The sequence below is a fragment of the Haemorhous mexicanus genome, chromosome 5, assembly GCF_027477595.1.
Source record: "Haemorhous mexicanus isolate bHaeMex1 chromosome 5, bHaeMex1.pri, whole genome shotgun sequence".
Lineage (NCBI taxonomy): Eukaryota > Metazoa > Chordata > Aves > Passeriformes > Fringillidae > Haemorhous > Haemorhous mexicanus.
Window position 1 is genome coordinate 26,328,676 of NC_082345.1, and position 23,168 is coordinate 26,351,843.

The 23,168-nt window shown below is 46.9% G+C and overlaps 1 protein-coding gene across 1 annotated transcript in view; it reads left to right on the forward strand.

The window, feature by feature from the left end:
• The first annotated feature begins 294 nt into the window (after positions 1-294).
• CACNA1I (calcium voltage-gated channel subunit alpha1 I) overlaps positions 295-23,168 on the forward strand; it is a 147,900-nt gene continuing 125,026 nt past the window's right edge. The window contains exon 1 of the mRNA XM_059847875.1: positions 295-575. Within this exon, the coding sequence (XP_059703858.1) occupies positions 295-575 (281 nt within the window). The remainder of the gene's footprint in view (positions 576-23,168) is intronic.

Sequence of the window (23,168 nt, forward strand, 5' to 3'; positions counted from 1 at the left end):
TCTGAGATGGTGCAGCCCTCTGACAGGGTGTCTCAGGGGCTACGGGGATGGTTTAAATGGTGATGGAGAGGAGCAGCCAGAGGAGTCTTGGTGGAGAGGTGACGGGCAGAAAAGAGCTTAAAACTGCTTCAACACCAAGGGGTTTATCACTTGTCAGAGCCATCAGTCCTGCAGCTCTCCCCTGCTTTGGATTTGCTAGAGAGCCCAGATGTGCTGTGCTCTTGCTGCTGATTCCTTGTGGGATTAAATGTTTCTTTCTTGCTTTCCCTCCAGGGGCTCTCTCTCGTGGCTGGCATGGCAGAGTTCGTCCTCCAGCCTCCCTCCACCTGGCCTGCAGGCCCACAGCCCCCCCACACTTCTGCCAGCTGCCCCCTGGAGCCTGTGGATCTGGGCATCTCGGAGCAGCAAACACCACCGGAGCAGCCACCGTCCTCCCTGGAGCTGGGTGAGGATGAAGAAGTCACCTCCCCTCCGGATCCTGACGTCCCCTACCCAGACTTGGCCCCAGTTGTCTTCTTCTGCTTGAAGCAGACCACGAGCCCACGGAGCTGGTGCATCAAAATGGTGTGCAACCCATATCCTTTCTGAGCTGCCCCTTCTCCCTCCCTGCCTCTGGCTCCCTCCTGCCCCGTCCTCCCCTCATCCTGCCCTCCTGGGTGCCTTGCAGGTAAGGAACAACTTTTATTCCATATTTAACAACGTTTTTTGTTCATTGCTTGTTTTTAAACAGAACCTTTGCTGTTTCAGTGCGAGATTAAAAGACATTGATTATGAAAGAAGGCACTTTAGAAAGAGAGGCTGACAGTCCCAGGCACAGGGACTGGGAGTAGGGAGAGTGGCAGTGTGAGGAGAGTTTCTTAGTTCCTAGTTAGGTGGGTATTAGCTGTGAGGATGCCTGCTCTGGTTTTGATATACAGATTAAATCTGAATGTCTGGGCATACAGTGGAGCCTAGCAAAATGTTTCTAAGAGTATTTTCGGCTTTAAAGAGCCTAACCCCGGGTGAGGACTTGAAGTAGTGTCAGCAGTAACAGCTGACCTTAAATGAATGAGATTTGTTTTAATTTCAAGTGTAGGTAAAGGTTTGTGTTTGAGCTCTGAGCTCTTGTCTTAAAGTTCAAAAGCCACTGAAGAGAGGTTGCAGTCTCAAACACAGGTTATGGCTGAGAACACATTGGAGATTTAGATATTTTGCTTTCTTTTCCACTGGCTGCTCTATAAAATTTTAAAACTTTGTATTGAATTATGCATTGCTTTTCTGTCACAGTGTGCCTGTGCTAGTTATTATGTCCTAGGAATCTTGTCCCAGCATGTGGTAGAGCAGAACTCAGAGCAGGACTCAGAGTAAAGCACAAGACATTTGTGTCACGATAAAAGGCTAGATTTGGGGAGTGAAAGAAGAGCAACAGCGTGGGTTTGGGATGAAGGCTTGCTTTTGGATGAGGGAAGGAGGCTGTGGCAGAAGACAAGAGCCTGTCTCTATTGCTGGCTAAAAAGTCACTCAAAATAATCCCTCCAATTTGGTATATTGCAAGGAGTTTCCTTTAAGTTGTTGGAACTATTCTTCAAGAAATTGGGCTGGTTTAGTTTTTAAGTGTTACTTTTGTCCTCATCTGCAGACAAATGTGTTCTTTGACTTAGAAAATGACTTTTTCTTATTAGAAACTAGACCAAGAAGGAAAAAGCCCCATCCAATCACCTGTTGATGACCTTACATGTGGCCACCAGGGAGTGAAGGGCAATGGTGGGGCTGCTGGTTGCCTTTTGGAAGGGCTGTGTCAAACCTGAGGTTTCAGCTCAGCTGTGTGATGTGGGGAGATTACATGACTAGTGGAGACTGAGAGGTGAGGATTCAGCCCCTCCTCTGATTTCCTTTCAACCCCTTGTGCTTCTCTTTTTAAAAGGCTCATGAAATAAATGATTACCTTTTTTTCTCAAATGAGGGGCTGCTTCTGCATCCTGAAGGCTTTTTACATGTAATCATATGCTCTTGGCATCACACTTTTTTTTAACAGCACCATAGACAGGATACATTTACATGGCCTGGTGGCAGATGCCTGGCTGGGAATCAGACCCTTCATAAGAGAAACTTCTATGAAAATCAAATCATATCTTCTAGGAATTGGTATGCTTGCCTGCTTTTCATCCTTGTTATACTGAGCTGTTGGGTCTCCAATGTGCTTAAGCTAAGCAGGGGCAGGATGAGTCACTGTCATAGGTCAACACCTGGCCTTTTGTGAAGATTCAGCAAAAAGATGGGGCATTAATTAAATGCCTATTAATCTTCTTGTGGAATTTTTTCCTGGATTAGAGCTTCACGATCGCTGTTATGGAAGTACTGTCAATGAGATTTAAAAAGGAAACTCTGATAGTTAAGGACTATGTAACAATTTTTTTTAGCACGAGGTCATTAAGCACCAAATTTCAATTTAGGTAATTGCATTCTAACTACTTAAATCCCCCTCTCCTGGAGATTATTTTTCCTTTTGTGAGCAGTCCTGCACTTTTGTTATGTGCTATTAAACAGCTGCCATATTGCTTTGCTGCAGTGCAGTAATAGGAGAAAGAGCCACTCATTTCTTTGCTTTAAAATTGCTTCTGGAAGCATGTTGGTGTAGAGATGTGTGATGCTGTTGTTGCAAAAGTTGTAGATCCCAAGTTCTCCCTTTTAAGAAGAGGACTATGATGCCTGTGAAAGTCCATGTGTTTGTCCCCAAAGGGAGTATTTGATGTGTTTTTGCTGTTGTAGTCTGTGGTGAAAAGGGGCCTGATACTTTCAAGTTTGGTGATCTGCATGTTTTTGGGATGGCTTTACCAACAGCTCAAGTGACTGTATGAATAACCTTAGTTTATTGGGAAGCAGGTTGTTTTTTTTTTTAATTTTTAATATACCTTATGAGAGACAGGTAAGTGCCTTATCAGCTGGGTGTGCAATGCAGCTCAACATGCACCTGGAGCCTGGCTTGTGCCCTGATTAGAAAGGAGTTGCTGTGATGCAGCACATGAGCAACCAGCCAGCTGGTTAGTTTAGGTTAATTTGTGCTTTGGTAACAGAAGGCTGGACCACTTGGAGTTGTAGATCATGGAGCTGTTGCAGCTACAGTGTTAATATAGTCCTTATTTGAGATATGGTTATGAGAATGGCTGGAATATTTTTTTTTTTTTCCTTTTATAAAACCTAAACTCTGTCATGTAGGATTTGAAGTCAAGCTTGGATGGGGAATAGGATGAAAAGTGTAAAAAACATGTTTCCAAAACAACTGCATAGCATTTATCTTATGAATTTATAAAATGTTTGGGGCTAAATAATGGGCCTGCCACATGGCACCTCACACATGGATTCTCATGAGAGGCTCTGCAGTTCACTACTCTGTCATTTTCTTGCTTTTAATGTACCAAACCCTTGGTGAAGCTATTGGCCCTTTGGGCTTCTGTTTTGCTCTCAAGCAGTGAAGTGTTGCATTTCCAGCTGATTTCAGTGGTGTAGGAGCAGCAGGTCAGGTCCCAGATGAGCAAAACCTTATGTGCACACTTAATTTTTATTACTGGGAGCTGTGTTTTACAGAGTACTGAGCAGGGTGACTTCTTACAACTGTGGTATGGCTGTGTGTGCTGAGGAGCTGCCTTGTAGCTCATTAGCTTTAAAATCCACTGAACAGGGGCCTTGCCATTCTGCCTGCTGCCAAAAATCCCACCTTGCTTCTGGAGATAGCTTTCACTGGTGGCACTGTCAGCTTGGGCTGTGTGCTCCGTGCACAAGGAAACAGGACTGGCCTTGAGCGTTTCGCCTGGATTCAGAGGAAACCTCTGCATTTATTCCCCACAGGGATAATTTATGTATGAGTCAGTGCAGGATAGGATGGCTGGTGATGGCAATGGTGGTGTTTCATGCTGGCACTGCCCTCTGAGAGCCAAGTGCAAAATGAAATTTTGGAGAGGAAAAAGATGTGTGAGTGGAATGGTACTTTTATTGGTGGCAGAGGCAGGAGGTGCCACAGTGCATGGGAACTGTGGGCTGCCAGAATCACTTCTTCTTGGGTGCTCTGTGGTTAAGGGGGCAATGACCCTGTTGTTCATTTATCTTCGGGTGAATGCATTATATTTGTAAAATATGCCCAAGTCAAATACCAGTTTGGGCAATTAGTTTATGTCCAGTGAAGTTACAGGTGCAGATTCTGTAGCATGTTGTACTCGTTTCTGCCTTAAGTTTGTACACTGTCAAACCCTGGACACATTGTTCTTAATGACTGGCTTTAGTTACATAATAAACAAGCATAACCTGCAAATTTATTGCAAATCTTGTAGTAGTTGATGAGTTCCTGTAATCATTTGAATTTTACTTTTCTTTTTCACATGTGTTTGTATCTATAAATAAAAAGCATGGTTTTCTGCATCTCTAGTAAGTAGAGAGAAGCATGGAAATGTGACCAGAATGTGTAATAATACATCAAAAATTGAGTAGCTTATGAATTTTAAGCAGCATTGATCATGCTTGAGAACCTGGGGATCATGGCTTTCTGCTCTTGGGGTCATCAGTATCAGCTTTTAGATGCATATTTGAAAAACAGTAAAATTTATATTTTGTTCATGTGTCTCTATTTTAAGGGCAGCTCTCCTGTCTCTGTTAAAAAGCCTCTCTCAGAAGACACATGAAGAGTCTGGCATTTCCTTGAGGACTTTTGACAGCTTTGTATCATTCTAGGTAACCAGGCAGATGCTGCTGCTGTGCCCTCCTTCCAGCCAAGGAGATGTATCTGTACACCCAAGCCCCACCAAGTGCACGATGTTTTCTTTTTCTGTAAGAGGTTACCTGACCCCTCTGCACTCCACAGCATTCTAAGCCAACTTTGCAGTCGCTCCTGTTGCATGGGAAGCTGAGATGGCCAGAGCTGTCCAGTGGGTGTGCAGTGCTGGGGGCATTGGTGCTCCCAGGGGCATGTGCCAGATGCTTGTCAAGCTTTGAGGGAGCAAGACTGCTTCAGGTTCTGCTGGGTTTTCTGCCACTCTGCCAGCCTCTCTGCTGGAATGGAGCTTGCTATTAGCAAATAAGGGTGACTTCTAATAAGTCAGCTGTCTGTTATCTTGATTCATATTTGGAGGCACTGAATGCAGTGGATCAATCCATCATCAAGTGCTCTCCTCCCCTTTTGTGTTAGCAATGTGCCCTAAAGCAGACATGTCCTGCCCTTGTGAACTGACCCTTAATTTCCCTGTTAACTCTCCCCTTGGAAAGCTGATAGGCTTTACCCCACCTAACTCTGTCTGAAAACCATCCAAGGTCTCTGTACATGTTTGACAGACTGCAGCAGGAAATTGGGTGTGCCTAACTGAGCCTCTCTCTTCAGAGGGTGAAGCAGATCTCTGGAAGTTCCTGTTCTTCCTTTAGCAGAGAAGTAGTTGCTGGATAGCAGGCTGTAATGTTTGCATTTAGGACTGCTATGCTGTTTGGTTTTCCAGATGCTCTAGGAGAAGGCAAAGAGAAAGATGGGGAGCAGGTTTAGTTTTGGAAATTGCACAGTCTGAACATTTTAATGTTTCCATAATGAAATATTGGGTAATCTTCATTTTGTGGGAGAAGAAGGACATCATCCACCTGGACTCTGGATTGGGGAAAAGTAATTCTCTGAATTCCAGCTTTTTCTTAGGATAGCTGATTGTGGTTGGTAGGCAGGTGGCAGGGGAAGCATGATAGAGCTCAGGGCCTTCACAAGTAGTTGGGAAGGAAGTTGTCTCCACAAAACTAGTGACAAGGGAGTGCCATTAGTGCGGGTCATTTGATGTGCAAATTTATGGGACGTTTAGAGGAACTATTTGCACAGTCAGATGTGGTGTAAATGGAATTTAAACTCCAGCATTGTCATTAGTAGCACACAAGGGATGGATATGTTCGAAGGGGATTTGCATGCTTGAGATCTGTAAGAAATTGGCTGGGTTGTGTGTATGTGAGATGTATGCAATTTCAGGCAAGTGGGCAGATGTAAAGGGATGAGGTCTAAATTTGGCTGGCTTGCAAGATGGCCCTGGGTATCTAAGCACAAATGTTGAAACAGGATAAATCCCTGCCTCCCATCCCTTTAGCTTAATCCCTGGAGGCTTTTTATCATAGTGAGAACTCAAAGACCATGGTTTGGAAATGAAGCAGGACAGCAGCACATACAAAACCAGAGCTCTGACTGAAGATTTAATGTTCGCAGGGTCTAACACAGCTGGAAATAAAGCTGAAAATTTGTGGCACATCCTTACTGGTTTTTTTTTTTTTTTTAAAGATCTGAGCATTTTTGCTGTAATTGAAGGATAGATTCCTATTGTTGGAGGAAGGGCTATAACTGCAAAGCACAGAGGAGCCTGTGGTTTAGGAGAAGGGTATTTCTGCTGCGTGTTTGTAGTGCCCTGTTTCCCTAATACGTTTCAAATCCAATAAAAGACCTTGTAGGCCTCCATGCCCTGATGCTTTGGGAAAGCAGGGCTAGGACTCTTACTGCAACAGCTTTTGATGAGGAGCCTTAATATGTCACCTGAGTTTATGGCCATTGAATGTGGGAAGTGCAGGGAAGCAGGGGAGAGAGCATAGAAGATGCAAGTCATAAAATTGACTGGTATAAATCAGTGTTATTCTGTTATACCTAGTAAGAACAAATCTGTATGCACCAGCCATTACTCTTCAGGTGAGGCTGGGGACATTGGTCTTGTTTTATTACACAGCATCATGTATTTGTGGCAATCTGGGGGTATCTGGTATTGCTAGGCCAGAAGAGAGGGATGGTGTCCTCAGCTGGGATGCAGGGATGGTAGCACTGCCTGTGCTGAGGGACATCCCATCCCTCTGAGGAGTGCATTACTGAACTGAAACAAATGCTGAAAAACCTTTCTGGAGCATATTGTGCTTATTCACTGGAATATATTTTGCCTTGGAGATGAGAACCATTTATTCTTTGAAAAATGGTCAGTTTGCCTTTTTCAGCCTTCTTGAACACTGGAGCAGGGTGTGTTAGAGTGCCAAAGGGGTCCTTGTAGGAATAGAAAGGGCAATAAAAATGCTCCTTTTGAGTTCAAGACCCATAAAATAGTCTGACCAGACCTCTAATTGCATGTCTTGTTATAACAATGTGAATTAATAGAATTAGCCACTAACAAATTAACCAGCTGCTTATTTGAGGACTTGACACTCTTCCCACCCTAGACCACGGGAAAGGGTCTGCAGCTGTGGGTTGTGAGCATAGTACTTGACAGGAGCTGCTTCAGGTGAGGGACAGTCAGTAGAGCTGCAGCTCCTCTGCAGCAAATGGCCTGCAGCTGGTCCCAGTGTGGCTAAGATGAGGCTATGAAACACTTGGCCCATTACAGACCTATGGAGAGAACAGGGGCAAGGAGTCTGTCAAGCTGGCAACCTCTAAGCTGGAAAGATCTTTGTGTTCCTGGGGAAACACTATCTTTGGATAGGCACTGTGTTTTGGTGTAGGAAGGCTCTAGTCTGGTGTAGGATGGACCAGGCTCAAGCTTGCACCCACTTGTGTCCTGTGGTTGCTTTGCCCACTGGTCCTTGGTCAGCCCCTTCCTGGAGTGCCTGGTGTATCTCTGTGCCACTGCCTCTCCTGTGCTTCCCTGCCTGCTGAGGGAGGTCCTGTTTGCCAAGTGCTTCTCCTAAATGGGGTTTTGCAGCCTCTGGCTGGTGGGGCAATGGGATGAGGGCTGAGAGTGGTGGGAAGGGCCACCAGCTGGGGCTGCCTGTTCAGGGGAACAGATCTGGTGGTGGATTGGGCTTGCCTTCCCTTGTCACTGCTGCTCCTTGGGCTGTGAGTTTGTGCTGTGCTATCTCCTGCTGGCTGTGCTCCTCTGCCAGGGAGGGGCTGCTGTCCTACCTGCTGCTCCTCCTTGGAGGGGTTCTCTGGGCTCAGCTGTGCAAATGAGAAGGAATCATCTCAGGAAAAGCTTTGGAGGAGGAGAGAGGCTAGCTCAGGGGGAGAGCATTTTATCCCACATCAAGAAAACAACAGAGCTGTGACCAGCAGCCAGGGAATGAGGCTGAGATGAGCAAGGAAGGCAGGTCAGAGTGCAGCCGGACTTGTAAAATGAGAGATGAAGAGTGATGCTGAAGATGTAAGATACTGGTGGGGAATGTTAGGTGGAGGTTATCTAGGCTGGGAACAGGTGATGCAAATTGCTGCTGACCTTGGCAGGCATCTCAGCAAGCCCTGAAATCAGTGGGATTGAAGGCAGCTGATAGACCTGAGACAATCAGCACGAGTGCTTGATCTCTGGCTGCCTCCAAGGACTGGTGAAGGAAGAAGGTGGTGTGAAGGCAGTGCAAGCCTTGGCTGGAGAGCCTGCCCAGCTGTTTGGGTGGCTTGGCTGCTCTGAGGGATGGAGCTGGTGAGCAGTGCTGTGGCTGGAGCAGCTCTCACCTGCCCATCCTGACTGCAAGGTCAGCATGTGGGGATGGAGATGGAAAGTTTATCTTGGCCTCCCTGCCTTTCCCTTCCCCAGCTTGCTCCATGCCCACTGCATCAGTGCAGCCTGGGGAGGGGAGCAGCTCCCTCAGGCGGGATGGGGGATGCGCCAAGCTGTGATGTGGGGACCATCTGTCCCCCTGAGACAATGGTGCCATTTACACTTACACACTGCAATTCATCCAAGAGGAAAGATAAATCTGTCCTGGCTAATGATACATCACACCCTTTGCTTATCCTTTCTTCCTTTAGTTTTCTCTCCCCCAGTCTCCTCTTGTCATCACCTACTGTGCTTCAGTCTATAAAAGAAGCCATTGCTCCCCCTCCTTCAGTGTGATTTGATGCTTTTGAGTCCCTGCAACTCCTCTAGCAGACTCCCCTGTGACTAGCCACCCTGTCTATCCCTTTTCCTCTCTGTCTGTGGCAGTTTGTCATTTTCCCCCTCTTTTATTATTTCCCTTGCTGTCACTCCTGGGTTTTGCTGCGTGCAGCCTGTCTGCACTGACTGTTCCTGCCCTTGAATTGGCTCCTTCTGTAAAGTGCCTCTCCTGGCCAGTATTGTGGACACCCAACTTCCTGGGGTGAAAGGTCAGGGCTTAAAGGGGAGACCTGGAGGTAGGATTTAAACAGAGGACATCACTCATTGGCTTATTTAGAGTGAGGAAAAAGGCTAGGGCTCTGCAAAGGTGTGAGCTTATCTGTGAAAATAACAGATTTCTGCTGTCTCTGGAAGGGATTTCTTCTTCCTTGTACTCACAGGCTGCTTCCATCCCCCTTTAGAGCATTCCAAGCCCAGGTCAGCTGCTATCTTCCTGTGCTCTCTGACATGCCAGTGGCACCTCTGACACCCCCACCCTGAGCTGTCAGTGTGCAGGAGCACTGGGCTCATTTCTGAGCTGCAGAGTCCGAGGGGTGCATCCACCTGGGGGCAGGCACAGGCTGCTGGGGGTGACCACCTCCTGAGCCACCCTGGGTGACACTTGCTGCTGGATCGGCTGGCCCTGGCCTTCTCTGGGCTGTAGCTGGTGCTCTGCTAATCCCTGCTAACCAGGTCTGGCTCCTGTGGGCTGGCACAGGCAGATGTGAGCTCAGCATGCTGGCTGGGAGCTGTGTGGCTGCAATCTCCTGGCCCTGTGCCCCAGCCTGGAAGCTGGGCAAGGTGCTCAAGGATTCGCTTGCACAAGTTGAACCAACAGTGCTGTCTCAGCCTTGTTCCTGACCCCTGGACCTTTGTGAGGGCTGTTTCATCCTGACTTGAATAACTTGGTATTGTTTGTCACTACTTCCCCAGGGTAGCCAAAAATTGCCGAAATACTACAAGGGCTTAAAGACTGCTTGTAGGAGCTGGATGCTGTGAGAGGCAGAGTGAACCAAATGTACCTCTTGGGGGATTTCTCTTCTCAAAGAGCCATGGATTAAAAAGGCTAACATCAGTACAAATTCATCCAGGAGAAAGCTGCTGAATCCAGTGCTTGCTGAATCCAAATGCTAGCTCTGAGATTTGCCTCAACAGGCGAGAAGGGAAAGAAGGAAAGAAAGCACATGGTAAAATACTAACCTCCCTATTGGAACAGGCAGTTTGCAACAAACAACAGCTGTTCTCTTTCATGGCATGAAAGATGTAGGAGCTCAGTATTTGAGGGTGGAGAAATATTTTCTTCCATGCAGAGGTTGATAGTTTCTCACATCAAAGATCCAAAATATCTGCTCATCTTTCAAGCCCTGTTTATTATTTGGAAGCATACTGACACATCTGTACTTGGCAAATCTGCCTTGCCCCATCATTCACACACCCCAACAGGAAATCTTCCTGTCTTTACCTGTATCCTGCATCTTGCTTTGCAGCCAAGAATGCCTCACTCTAGTGTTCCCCTAAGAATACCATGTCCTTATTTTCTACAAAATGTTCTACAGATCATTTACCAGCCAGCTAGCAGATGTTAACAAGAATTGTTAACAATAATCAAGCTAAAACAGATTTGAGAAAAGTAGGTTTTTTGATGTACTGCAGTTTTAATGTAATTATTTTTGTTTGCTTATTTATCAGCTTGTGATGTAATTTTTGCTTTGAGTCTCTTGGGTTTGTAGGTGATTTTGGAAGGCTCTGCTTTGTTCACATGTGAGATTCAGGCCAGACCTTGAAAATGTTTGTCACAAGTGAGTTATAAAAAAAAAAGACAGGCTTATAGAAGTGCAACAGTAATAATATATTGCCTTTGGTACTGCCTAATGTTCAGTGCCACTGGCCAACTGTGATATTTCTTAATGAAGGATTTTTTCCCCTCAAGGCAATTTTTTCTTGCTTTTTCCTTTCCCTATGGCTCCTTTCTGATTAATTTTCTTGATGGAGGAGGATCGTTCCCAGCTTGGGAGTTTGCTCCTCTCTTCTCTGTACTTGTTGACCCACTGTTTAGCAGCCTTGTGCTGGCAACTGCTCTTACCTTCCCATCTGGACCCCTCTCTGGAAGTGGGATTTTAGTGAGTGGAGGAGGCTCTAGATGTTATCCCACTTGTTTTATACAGGAAAGTCCTTTGGAGACAGCAGTCTTCTCACTGTTTTCTTGTAGCATTTTTTTCATCCCATGCTACAGTTTCCCAATTTTCCTTTTTCTTGTAGGTTGACCCTGTTATCTTTCCCTGTGTAGACAAACTCCTCATATTATATGTTTTCTTCCTTGCTGGGTGCTGAGTAATGTTTTTCCTTCTTTTCCTGCCCAGCAGGATCTCTGAAGAATCTCACACAGTTCATCCCAGGGCCAGAACACGAAGACAACCGAAGGACTGGAAGACATAGTTTCCATTGTTACATGAGGCAGTAGCCTGGTTTTCAGAAGCTGTCCAACTTTTCCATTGTAGCAGTCTTTTTATCCATTAATAAAATCTTAATTTGAAGCCTGGCAGGCAGAGACCAGGCAAAACTCTGGGAAGGATACTGAAGTGGGGGACTGAGAAGCCGAGGAGAAAGATGAGGCCACTGGGTCAGGCAGCCAGGAGGGATCTTGAGTGGAAAGCTCATCCACCAGGTATCTGCCCTCCAGAGTGGAGGGACTGGGCAGCAGTGGCATGAGGGAGCAGCCTGGAGAGTGGACAGGGTGAGGATAATGGAGGGACAGGTAAGCAGGGTGAGTGAGGAGAAGGGCTGGGTGGGAGAAGCTGGCTGGGAAGGACAGGGCAGGGAGCCAAAGGGGAGGCAGAGCTGGAGGGCTCAGCCTGCAGCAGGAAGGGGTGAGATGGGGGCATCCCATGGAGTGAAGTCGTGTCCCTACCCTAGAGCCTTCATGCTTTGCATTCCACTTATTTCTGTTTCCCTGCTGCCAGCAAACTCCTGTAAGCTCCCTGGCTAAAGAGGTGTCACATTACTGTCTTCACTGATGCCATCCCTCCCTGTGGGGGAAAAAACCAAACCTGAACACGTGAACCTGCAATGAAAGGTTGTGTTGTGAAGGTGGTGTGGAGGGGGAGAAACTGAGATTCCACATTCATCCTTATTTCTGTCTTAATTTATTGGATTGAGTCACATCAAACAGTCTCTCCTGAGCATATTCAAAGCACATTTTTTTTATTTTTATTTTTTTGCTATGGTAGCTGCTAATTTATCTCCATTTGGATGGGTTATTGGAGGATGAGTGAAAGGGGTCTTGGGTTACCCTGCTGCCCAGTGTGGAAGCAGCGTTTCAGAGCATCCAGCAGCAAGTGCGAGTCAAAAATATGTCTGGGACACTTAAGAACAGACAAAATAACTTTTTTATTTGCAGTCATTGACATTCAGCTTAGGTTTTCCTCATAGCAGTCATACCTGCTATGTAAGTCTCAGCTCAAGCTGCCAATCAAATGAAGCTCTAAGCAAATGAGACAGGGTGTTGGAAGGAAGAGGAGTTTGTGGTAGGATTAATTAAAATTAGTGTTATCAGTGTAGCTGCATGCAGCCTTCCACCATATAGGTCAGCTCTCTCTGAAGCCTCAAGTTTCCCCTACGATGCCATAATTAACTATTAAAGTAGGTACTTAAAAAAAAAAACATTCCTCCTCCAGAAAACCATAACCCAGGATTTCTTTTTCAAAGCACAGAATTAATTGCATCCTTCCACAGTATCTTTGAGGTGCTGTTATTTCTTTAAAATGCATTTACAGCATATTGTGATATGTCACACATCCTTTAAATATCCAATAGCTTTTTAACTTTTAAAGATCTATTTCACACTTAGTGGCATGTCTGTAATGCGTTTTTCTGCAACGTGTGGCAGATGTCTGGGGAAACTGTGTTTGCTCCCATATGGGGGTTATTTTACTGGAAAATGAAAGAGGGCTGACACTTCATTTGATTTTCCTGAGCTGTCACATCAGGGATTCTCTGTCTGGGTGTGAGACATGAATCCAGATCATATGTAAACTGCACAAGGGAAGATGTGCTCCCTTCCCTGGCTGAAGGGGGACTTCCCGTTGGAGAACATCCTCTGAGGGCTACAAGGGGGAAAACAGGATGGAGAGGTCTGCTCTAGGATCCCCTGCTCCATGGGACTTTCCAGAGTGGGACTTTCCATACGTACACAAGTAACATCAAGTCTGTCCTTGGACCTTGCTCTAAGCGAAGGAGGCAGGGGCAGCTTTGAGGTTACTCGAACCTTAAGGAAACTCCTGATACTTGTGGCCCAGGTTCCTGAAGTGAGCTGGCGCTTGAGGGTTGTGTGGTGCTGAATTTGACTCCTGGAGAGGCATCATACAGGCCAGGGCTGCAATCACTTCAGATGTGTCAGACCACCACTGCATAGTTCTACTTTATGGACAGACAGAAGGAAATTTGTCATCTGTGTTGGCCAACAATCTCTGTCTGCTGATCTGTTTGCAGATCTGTGCTTCTGTTCTGACTCCTTCCTCTCTGCTCTGAAGGTGGCTTTGTGTCCCCTTGTCCTTGTGCTGTGGTGAGCTGTCCCTGTGTTTTCTTTCCTGTTCCCAGACTGAGCACTGTGCTAGGGGCAGCCCCTCTTTTGTTTCCCCTGCAGTATCAGGGGGAGGGGAGGAAGCTGAGCAGGGAAACTGCTGCATGCCCCTGAAGGTAATGCTTGTGCCAAGTCCCCCTTTACTGAGACAGATGCAGTGGGGATAAACACCAGGTGTCTCTTACAGAGCAGCTAAATGCACCAGCAGTCCCTGTTTTGTGGTGCTAGGACAGAGGAGCCTTCCAGCTTTCCATTTCAAAAGATTGCCAGTGGCACTTGGCACGTCCCTCTTGTGCACAACCTGGGAGACACACTCCTGAGTTTCTGGGCAGTACAAATGCCCAAGAATTACTTGGCTGTGGTAGCAGTCAATGTCCTCACTGCTGGGATGTGTGAGCACAGGCACATGCTGTTGGGGCATTTCTGGGCAGAATTTCCTAGGGACTGAGGAGCAAAGCCCTGGGGGAAGCTGTCACTGAGGGCACAAAGCTGGCAAAGCAGGAAGGTGCTGGATATCCCTGGAAATACAGACATGGAGGCATGCCTCCTGCATGGAAGCAAGGGGGTGGGGTGGGTGAGTGACCTGGAATGTCCCCCACCAGACTGAGGGTGTCAGTGATCCCATCAGTGGAAGCAAAGGTGGCAGGTTAGATCTAGAGGGAGAGCACAAAAGTAATTATTTCCTTCCCCGGCCACTTGACTTCTCTGGGTACTCCTTGAGCTCGATTAAGCTGATTAGTGTCATGCACTTGAGGTTTTGTCTTGTACCCGTGGCATTTCCCATTCTTGTTTGCGTGTGTGAAGGGTTTTCTCACCCATGGCTGTGACACCTCTCCCCCCTGGCCTCAGGATTATTCTTTTCTGGTGATTAATGTTTTCATGGGTCTCAGCTTTTCAGGAACACAAAGGCATTCCCAGTGGAGGATCTGTTGCCAAGTCTGTAGTTGCTGGGTTTAATAGTTACACCTGGGATTATTTTATCCCACTGAATGACCTCTTCTGAGACACTGCTGCTTCCCCCAAGGGGGTTTGTATTTATAGGATTATCTCTGCAGCCTTTCCCCACCAAGAGTGCTGCTTGTGCCTGGTGCCCTCAGCACGTGCCTACAAACTGTGGGAAGGCCTCGTGCACCTCATGGAGCCAGAGTGGTTCTCTGAAATGTGGGCAAGCAGCAGTCAGAACACCAAATGGCACAGAGGATTGGCCAGAAGAAAGGCATAGGAGCTGTTAGTGCAATGTGTGTATTGCTTTTTACTGTTAACTCCTGGATTGATACACGTACACAACAAAGATATTTGATTAAGTGATACAATTACTACATAATAAATCATCTGAGTTCTTTATTACTCTAATTTATATGTATCTGTATAAATCAGAGGTGTACTCACCATTCCTTTGCCATCCCTGAAAGATGCAGGAGGATTAGAAAACATTTGCATTGATGAGTCTTGGGTAAATATTTGACCTACTGGTGAATTCCTCTGCAATTATCCCTTGGAGAGATTTGCTGTGCCTTCCTCTGTGCATCTGTCTGGGAGGTGTCAGAGGGATACAGGGAGAAGGGGGGGGAGCCTTTCACTGGTGTTTGAAATCCTGGGGGAACTGAAAAGGTTTTGAGGGGAAGGTGAGGATTTAAACTTGTTTTTACTGATCAGGTGGTGGAGGGAAGTCTGGAATTTTGAGGAGAGAATAGGTCATGGTGTTGGAAATCTAGTGGGCAGCTGTATTTTGGGGCATCTGGAGGTCATGAAGGCATGAGACAATCAAAATCAGTGAGCTCCCAAATGCTCTTCAGGTGTGCTGAAATCCCAATGTAAATCACCAGTGCAAGAAATTGTGCTGGTGGTGGGAGCAAGGTCCTTCCAGCTCTTTCTGGGCACCTTCCTGTGGGATGACATATGCAATGAAGAGGAGAGGTGTGATTTGGTTAAAAAATGTAATGTGCTACAGGGACCGGAGTTCACACCCAGGCAGTGGGCTGCTGATGAGAGAGCCTTGTTTTGGCAGAGGTGGGCAAAGGGCTGCCGCTGCCTGCTGGCTGCATGACAGGTGTGTGTTGAGCCTCCAGAGCTGCTGGGGTCAGTGCAGGCAGGTGCTCAAGCATTCGAGTTGGTTGTGCTGTGGTTAATGAACTCTCGCCACTCCACTGACTTAGAGAGTTCTCTCTGCTAACCCCGGCTCAGGGCCCCTCGGGTTTCTCAGACTGGGTGTAAATTTTAGAACAGAAGCTCTCTCTTGCAGAACCTTGGCCACATTTCTTGTTTTGGTCAGGGTGAGTATGCCATAAAGAGCAGCCTTTGTGTCTGTGCTGGTTTCATGCTTCTGTTCAAACCAGGCATTTACTGAAACAAAATTAAATCTGAGCTGGCAAGTTGAGTTTGAGTTTCTCCTTCAGTTGGCCTGTGCTTTGTTCAGATTAATTCTCTTTTCCCCCAAATGCTTGTACCTCCCACCCCATCCCCCAGACAGGGAGGCAGCTGTTGAGCTGTTGTCACTTCTCTGCTTTACAAAGGCACAGTGGGAAGAGGAGACAAAGCAGAACATCATCTGCCTTCTCCTCTGGTGGCAGGCAGGGAGCTGAGCTCCCAGAGGAGCTGGCGCCCAGCTGCTGCCTGTGCATCGCTGCTCCGTGGGGATGCTCGTGGGACAGGTCTTGCTGGAGGGAAAGAGGAGGAAGGTCCATGAGAAGAGGCAACAGTCCAAGCACTGTGAAGGTTCCCAGTTTGGGTACTTCACTTCTGTGTAGCTGTCTGAGGGAGAAGTGCTAGGGAGGACCTCCTGGGATGGCCAGGCAGCCTGGAGCATGGATACAGCACAGGAAAGAGGACCTGGGAGATGAGAGGAAGCAGAGTGTTAGTGCTCCTAGGAGCTGGAATGTCTTTAAAGCTGATGTGTTGCCATGGTGTGCCTGGCAGTAAAGCTCCCTTGTTGCTTCTCTAATTCCATTCAGGCAAAGAAGAATGGTGAGGGGATTAAAAGCAATGCAGAGCAAAGGCTCTGTCTCCTGCTGGAGTGTGCTCTCCTTGGCTCCTGCACCCTTCACCACCCAGGCCTTGCTGCAGCTCAGTCCCCCCCAGGGGCTGGGTGAAACAGCTTCCCTGGTACCTGCTGCCCCAGGCCAATGCATTGAGAACACCTGCCACAGCTTCTGCGTGAACAACAAAGCAGAGAGAGAGAAGAGAACTTTCTGGAAAGCCAGGAGTGTGGGTGTGGGACTGAATGCAGCAGAACCAGTGGCAGTACTTCCACTAAGGAAAACAGGAGCAGACCTGGGTTTGTGGTGGTCTGGTGTTAATTAGCTGCCTCTTCAGCAGTTTCTGAGTGTGTTAATGGTCCAGCAGCAGACATGTCAAAAGATCCTTGACTACAAGATATTACAGGTAACGTGACCTAGAAAGATTAGTAGCAAGGAAAGGACACAGGATGCCACTTTAACCCTGTTCCTCCTGCTTACCTCTGTCTCCTCCATAGAATTTCCTCACCATTGTCCATCTCACATTGCCTTGTGATCTGTCTCTAGACCTCCTGCCTTCTGGATCCTTTGCTGTCCCTGCCTGGGCCCCTCAGCTGGGCAAGCCACGCTGTTCCATTGCAGGGTGCTGGGGACCAGCCCTATCAAATCTCACTGTCTTCACCCCTTGCCCCTCCACAACTTGCTCTCTCCAGTCTTCTGATTGTGGCCCAATGTGTTGCCCCACTAGCTGTCATGGTCTTTTTCTCCCTAAGCTTGCTGTGACACAGGAGCCCCTGTGCAGCCAGCATGTCCCTCACCTGTCTGTGCCTACAGTCATCCTCCATCTGCAAAATCACTTTATCCCTTCACTCCCCTTGTTTGCTGGGGAGACAACAGTCGAGTCACTATTCCTTCAGCATCTAATATGGGGGACATAATGTCTATAGAAGGAACTGTGGTGGTAGAGGGAGAGGCTGCTGCTGTTCCTCTGCATGGGGTTGACCATTCTACAGTTCTTGAGCAGTTCAGGTGATGTGGGATTCCCTTCAGTGGGGTGGAACTGCTGCAGGGAGTGAGCCAAACCCCTGCTCAGGGAGGGGGCTCTGAAATGGTGAAGAAACAGTCCTGTTTCTCAGAGTGCAGCATGCTGAATCTCTCCTTGCTTTAATAAGCAGCTGCTTCTCCATGGAGAGGTTCCCTGTCCCATGACAGCCAAAAATACTCCCATGTTTCCTGTTCCAGTGAAAAGAAGCCCTTTCCTGTCGGGCTTCAGTGCAAACACCCTTTGCTTGGGAAAATAGACTTGAGCCTTGTCACAGGTGAGGTACCCCAGGGGAGTCCTGTTTGGGGAGCCCTGCTGCTCTCTTTCCCCAGGCTGCTCTCGGTCCCCAGGCCCCTGTGCAGCTTTTCCAGTGGCTCTTTCTCCTTCACAGTGAACAACCAGGCTTCTTGTGCCCACACTTGGTTACTGATGGATTGACGGTGTCTGAAGTTTGGGTTATTAATCCTGACCTAAGGCAATTTCTCATTAATGAAAATAAAACTGAAAATTAATAGAAGAGGAAATAAAGAGGCTGAAAGCTGATGAGAAGGGAATCGTGAGGGAGAACAGTGAAAAACGGGAAGAAAAAATTCAGTTTGGGACTTGATTTCTCTGGAGGCAGAGTGGAGAGAAGGAAAAAAATCTAAGTGTTAATAGGGCATGAGAGGACAGAGAGGTGGATGGAGAGAAAGGAGGGTCAAAGGAGCCCTTGCCTAGGCACTCTGCCATGGGCCTGCTGAGAAGTCAGCAGGGCCAGGCTGAAGCAGATGGGGAGTGAAGGATTGCAAGCCTGAAGGCTGCAGGAAATATTTAAGATGCTCCATCAAACGATCTTCTCAATGGTGGTGAGATTCTGGGTGGGAGGGACAAGAAAAACTTGGCTGATAAAAAGAAATAATACTTTAAAAAAACTGACAACATGTAGCTCTCTTTACATCTCTCCTCTTATCTCTGGGGCCCTGGGCAACCTGATCTAGAGGGTGGCATTTGTGGGAGGGAGGGAGGGAGGGCTGAAACCAGATGATCTTTAAGGGCCTTTTCCATCTCAAGTCACTCTAGGATCTTACTTTCTCCAGAGGTGAGACGTCCAGTAATGCTGGATACAAATCCAGATTTCCTCAACCTTTGAGGCTTTAGTTTGCTCTTGCTTTGTTTCCTCACATTCTTCTCCTCTTTCCCCTGTTGCCCACACTCACAGAACCTGTCACACAATAACCAACTTCAGTCTAGTTGGTTCCCGCTCCCCTCTCCTACTGCTGGGGTAGGTGTAGCTCTGTCCCATTTAGAAGTGTCCCCTTTGGACCCAAATGTGTCCTCCTTGACCCTCTCAAGCCCTTTTCTTCTTCCACTTGCTGCCTGGTCCTCTTGACATCTGCTCTTGGGAGTGGGATGACTTGACCTGCACCTCAGTTCAGTGAAGCCTTGAGCTCAGCTGAGGTGATGCAGGAACAGAATCTGGTTGTAAAAGTACCCAGAAAGATTTCTGACTTTATCCCATGTTGGCTGACAAAGGCAAACTTGAAGTGTAATGGATGTCACTGAGTGTCTGAGGATCCAGGGAATGGCAGAGCCCAAGAGAATTCAGGAAGCTCAACTGTCTCAGCTCATGAGGTTTTGGATCACTGTGTCCTGCATTCTGCCTATATACAAATGCCATTATGCAATTCCATCACCCTTTGCTTTTCCTGCTTCCCTTCCTTCCATGAGAGCAGAGAGAGCTGTTGCCTTCAGACTGGATGTGTGTAATCACCATGACCTAGTTTGGGAGCTGAATCTAGAAGGAGAGAAAACCATGTCCATTAAGTTAAAAAACACAGTAAATAACTACTATGTTCCCTCCCCATGCCCTGCAAATCCAGTGTTAAATTCACTCAGTATTTTCAATCAGGCTTTGGTTATGTTAAAAAAAAAAATCTCAACACCTGTAGCAGATGCAATTTTTAAATGTGGAAAGAGTCCAGACTTAATTCTGAATGTTTCAGCTCTGGAGACCTCATTTAGGGGTGGCAGGTACTGCATCTTTCTTTTGTGATCTTCCTGTGCATGGTGTGTCCTGGCCGCTGTTTGCTGCCCCCCTGTCTCTGTGAACTGTGCCTGATTTTTTCTAAGATGGTGGGATTGTCTGTTCCTGCTGCTCAACCAGCTGAGATCTGCCAGTGACAGGTTAGCAGGTCCATGGTAGTTTTTGGGTTTGGGGTCTTTTTGAGTGGGGCAATAATGGAAGGAAGGATATGAAGTACATTTGACGTGGCTCAAGATGCAAGTGAGCCTGGGGCTGGTCTCCAGGTTTTCTTGATTGCTCTCTGACTGGCATCAGAAAATATCACAGGACACAGACAATTGCTACTGCACTTAAAGACAGAATGTGCTATAGGTCTATACCAGCATGAGTTAATAAATCTGAAGGAGTGAACAAAAAGTAAATGTTATCTCAGACGACGAAATAACTTCCCTTCACAATGAGCTAGCATCCCTTCCTAGGATTGATGGCTTCCAATAAACCTGAGCTGGTTTTTTCCACACTTTGGTATTCACAGAGAGAAAACGTTCAGAAAACCTTTTGGGTTTTTCCCCCATCATTTTTGTAAATGTTCCTAGGCACTGAAATATGTGGTTAAGGCTAGTGATAAAACAGCCGGAGTACAAGACAGCAGCATTTAATCTGATTTCTTCCAAAGAAGTGAAACATTTATCTGAATTTGCAGGAGCAGTATGGAGTTCATATCTGAGTAGATTATGCATGGGAAGCCTGCATGTTGATGCTGTCTCTCCATAATCCTGTATCAAGACTGATACTGAGCATTACCTTAGCTCTCCTCAAATGCTGTGATTCTCTTTGGCTGTTCTCATTCCTCCCTCATTAGGAGGAATCCATGAAGGAGGAGTGAAAAATATAGAAACCTGATTTGGCTCAGGAAGTCCTTGAGCTGAGAGTGGTTGGCAGCTGGAAGAGTGCCTAAGGGAAGTATTGTGTCTGCTCATCCCATTCCTGCACACTTCTCTGGGCAGCTGTGGTGCTGCCCAGTCTGAGCAGATGTTTGGTCCAACTTGAGATGCTCATTTTTAGTTGTTTTTGTTATATTATTCTGATGCTCCCTGACTTGTGTAGGCTGGGAGTCCGTCAACTCTTAGGTCAATTGTGGGTTTTGTTTCATTTTTAAACATCTTTTCTGTTTAATTCTTATTACCATCTGCTGTCCCCCTTCCCCTTTCTTTTAAGACACTTGTCCTTTTGGTGGGTGTTCCCATTTAGGGGGACATGGGACCTCCAGCTCTGGAGGAAACAGGATCTGTTGTACTCAGCTCCTCTTGGTGGGGATTTCTTGCTCATGATCAGTGATTGTGTGGGGTTGGAGACCACGATTTCAGCACCTGGTGGTGCCCACCCCATGTTTTTACCTGCTGCCTAGAGCACTGAGGGAGCAGGCTGGACAAGTGTCCCTGTCCAGCTCTGTGGTGTCCCATCCTCCATCCCTCCACTGAAAGCAGATCAGGAGTAAGAGCTCTCCCACAAGAGGCATGTAAATGTAGGTTGGGAAAGTAGATGCAACATAGAGATGAACTACTTGCTTTGAGAGGATGGAATGCCCTCCAAGAGGGGGACCCTTGGCTAGACACATCAGCCTGGCTCTGATTAACCTGTACACTGAAATCTACTTCAAGACTTGCTTCATTTGTCATCTCCCTCTCTTTTGGTATATATGAGCCTTTAGTATAAGCATTTAATTGTGATGGCCTTTTCCTTCTAAGCTGTGATGATTACAGTCCATGATGAAAAAGAAAGCTCTAGACCAACTTATTTACTTGTTGGAGGCTCAGCCAAGCCTTGAGGCTCATTTGAGGACAAATCTGTAGCACAGCAATCAAGTACACAGGCAGTCCAACAGCCTGAGCCTGCTGAAGGAGAGCACTGGCTGGGCAGAAGTTCTTGTTCCACTGCACAAAGGCATAGACCTGTTGCATAACTATTGCATTTCCCACTTGTGGCTTTACACCAGATCTGCAATATTTTCTGTATTCTCACAACAGCTCAAGCTCCCACAGGTTGGAGTTATGATTTAGTCATAACACCAATATATGCCAGCAAGAGATGCAGGTAACTTAAATGGAACTGGTTTTCTTTTGCTGTTGGATGGGTGTTTGTGTGAGAGAATCACTTATTTCTGACTTTTCTTTAAAATCATATTCAAAGTAACTTGTGTTATTTATGTAAAGTTGTCCGCCTATCCTCCCATCCCAAAATTTCCTTTGTAGTGGATTTAGCTGTGGGTGCTGTTCCCAAGCTTCTTTCTTTAGACTCCACATAGTTTGAGGTTCTAAGACCTCCTAAGCTGTTTTCTAAAGTCATGCTTACTGTTCAGGACTGCACCTAATAAAATACTGCAAGCATGAAGTAGTCTGGAATAAATGCAATGGGATGAATGAACTCAAGCTTTGGTGGGCATCCAAGAAACAACCCTGTAAAGGGCTCAGGGTCAGGCAGGAGTGTTATTTAACTTCTTGAGAATGATGAGCAAATGCTGTCAGCCTTGGTAAAGCCTGCTTTCAATCCCCAGGAGCTGGTCCTTGTTCACAGGTGTTGTACAGACAGTAGCACTGACCACTGCTAATGGAGGCAAAGGTGATCAAGGCTTTGGAGGGCTGGGTCACCAGTGAACCCACTCCCCCTTCTTAGTAGAAGCATCCTGTACACCTCAAGAAGTCAAAAGTGAAAATGAAAAACATGTTTGGATACAGCTGATGCTTGCAGTTTTGAAGGGAATTTAGGTTGAGGGCAGGACAGATGTTGAAGGGAGGGATTAATTCAAATTGGATAACGTGCCTAATTTGCTTAAGAGGTTGCTTAAGGAAAATGACAACTTGTAAAAATTCTGCCTAGCACTGGGCTAGAGTTTAGAAGGTGAAAATGATCGTTCAGCAGCTGCGGACAGCCCGGAGGGAGTTCAGAGGTGCTCACTTGCCAGCGGGTGGAGCAGCCTGGTGGGCACTGGGGTGGGGACACTGGATCGTTAATTTGTCATCTGGCTGAGCTCTCCCTTGGGACTTATCCCTGTCTGGGCAGAAGGCAAGATGAGCCTCTGTGAGACAGCCCTGATTGAAAGAGAAGGAAGGATGAATACTGTGCTCCTCATAGAGGGGGGTTTGTAGGGAAAGCACTCAGGTGTATGTGCAACATTACCTTGAAGTCTCCCATAGTAGAATATAAATGAGTTTGCCTTCTTCCCAAACCACTCTCTCCATCTGTTTTATGTTTTAGGCACCTTGGTCCCTATCTAATGTTTTATCACCTTGATAGCTCTTGCCTTATTAAGTATGTCTGCTTCTATCTCTCTAATCTCTTCACATCACCTCCCCAGGGTGCTTTCTCCTTTGTCTCTTACAGTTTTCCTTTACCTGATGCTATTTTTTCCCACCCCTCACTGATGCACTGCAACCTCAGTTGACATTTCTGCTTTCCCTTGGAGCGGTGGTGAGAAGTGCTGCTTGGTGGGTACAGGAGAGGGATTCAAAGTATGCAGGGTGCAGCTGTAGTACCCTGGGGGATCTGGACATCTGGTGTTCCCTGGCTTGGGAACTGGCCCCTCCAGGCTCCCTATGGAACTCAAGTCAGCTCTGACCTTTGGTGGCATAGAAAAACCAGTCTTGAAAACCTTGGCTCTATGTCCATGCAAGGGGGGAATTGATGGGGCTCAGAAGCTTTCCCCAGTGTGGCAGGTGATGCTCAGAGATGTTGCAGCAGTGAGCCTTTTGCTCCTGCACTGGCTCTTCCCATGCATCTCATCCTCTGG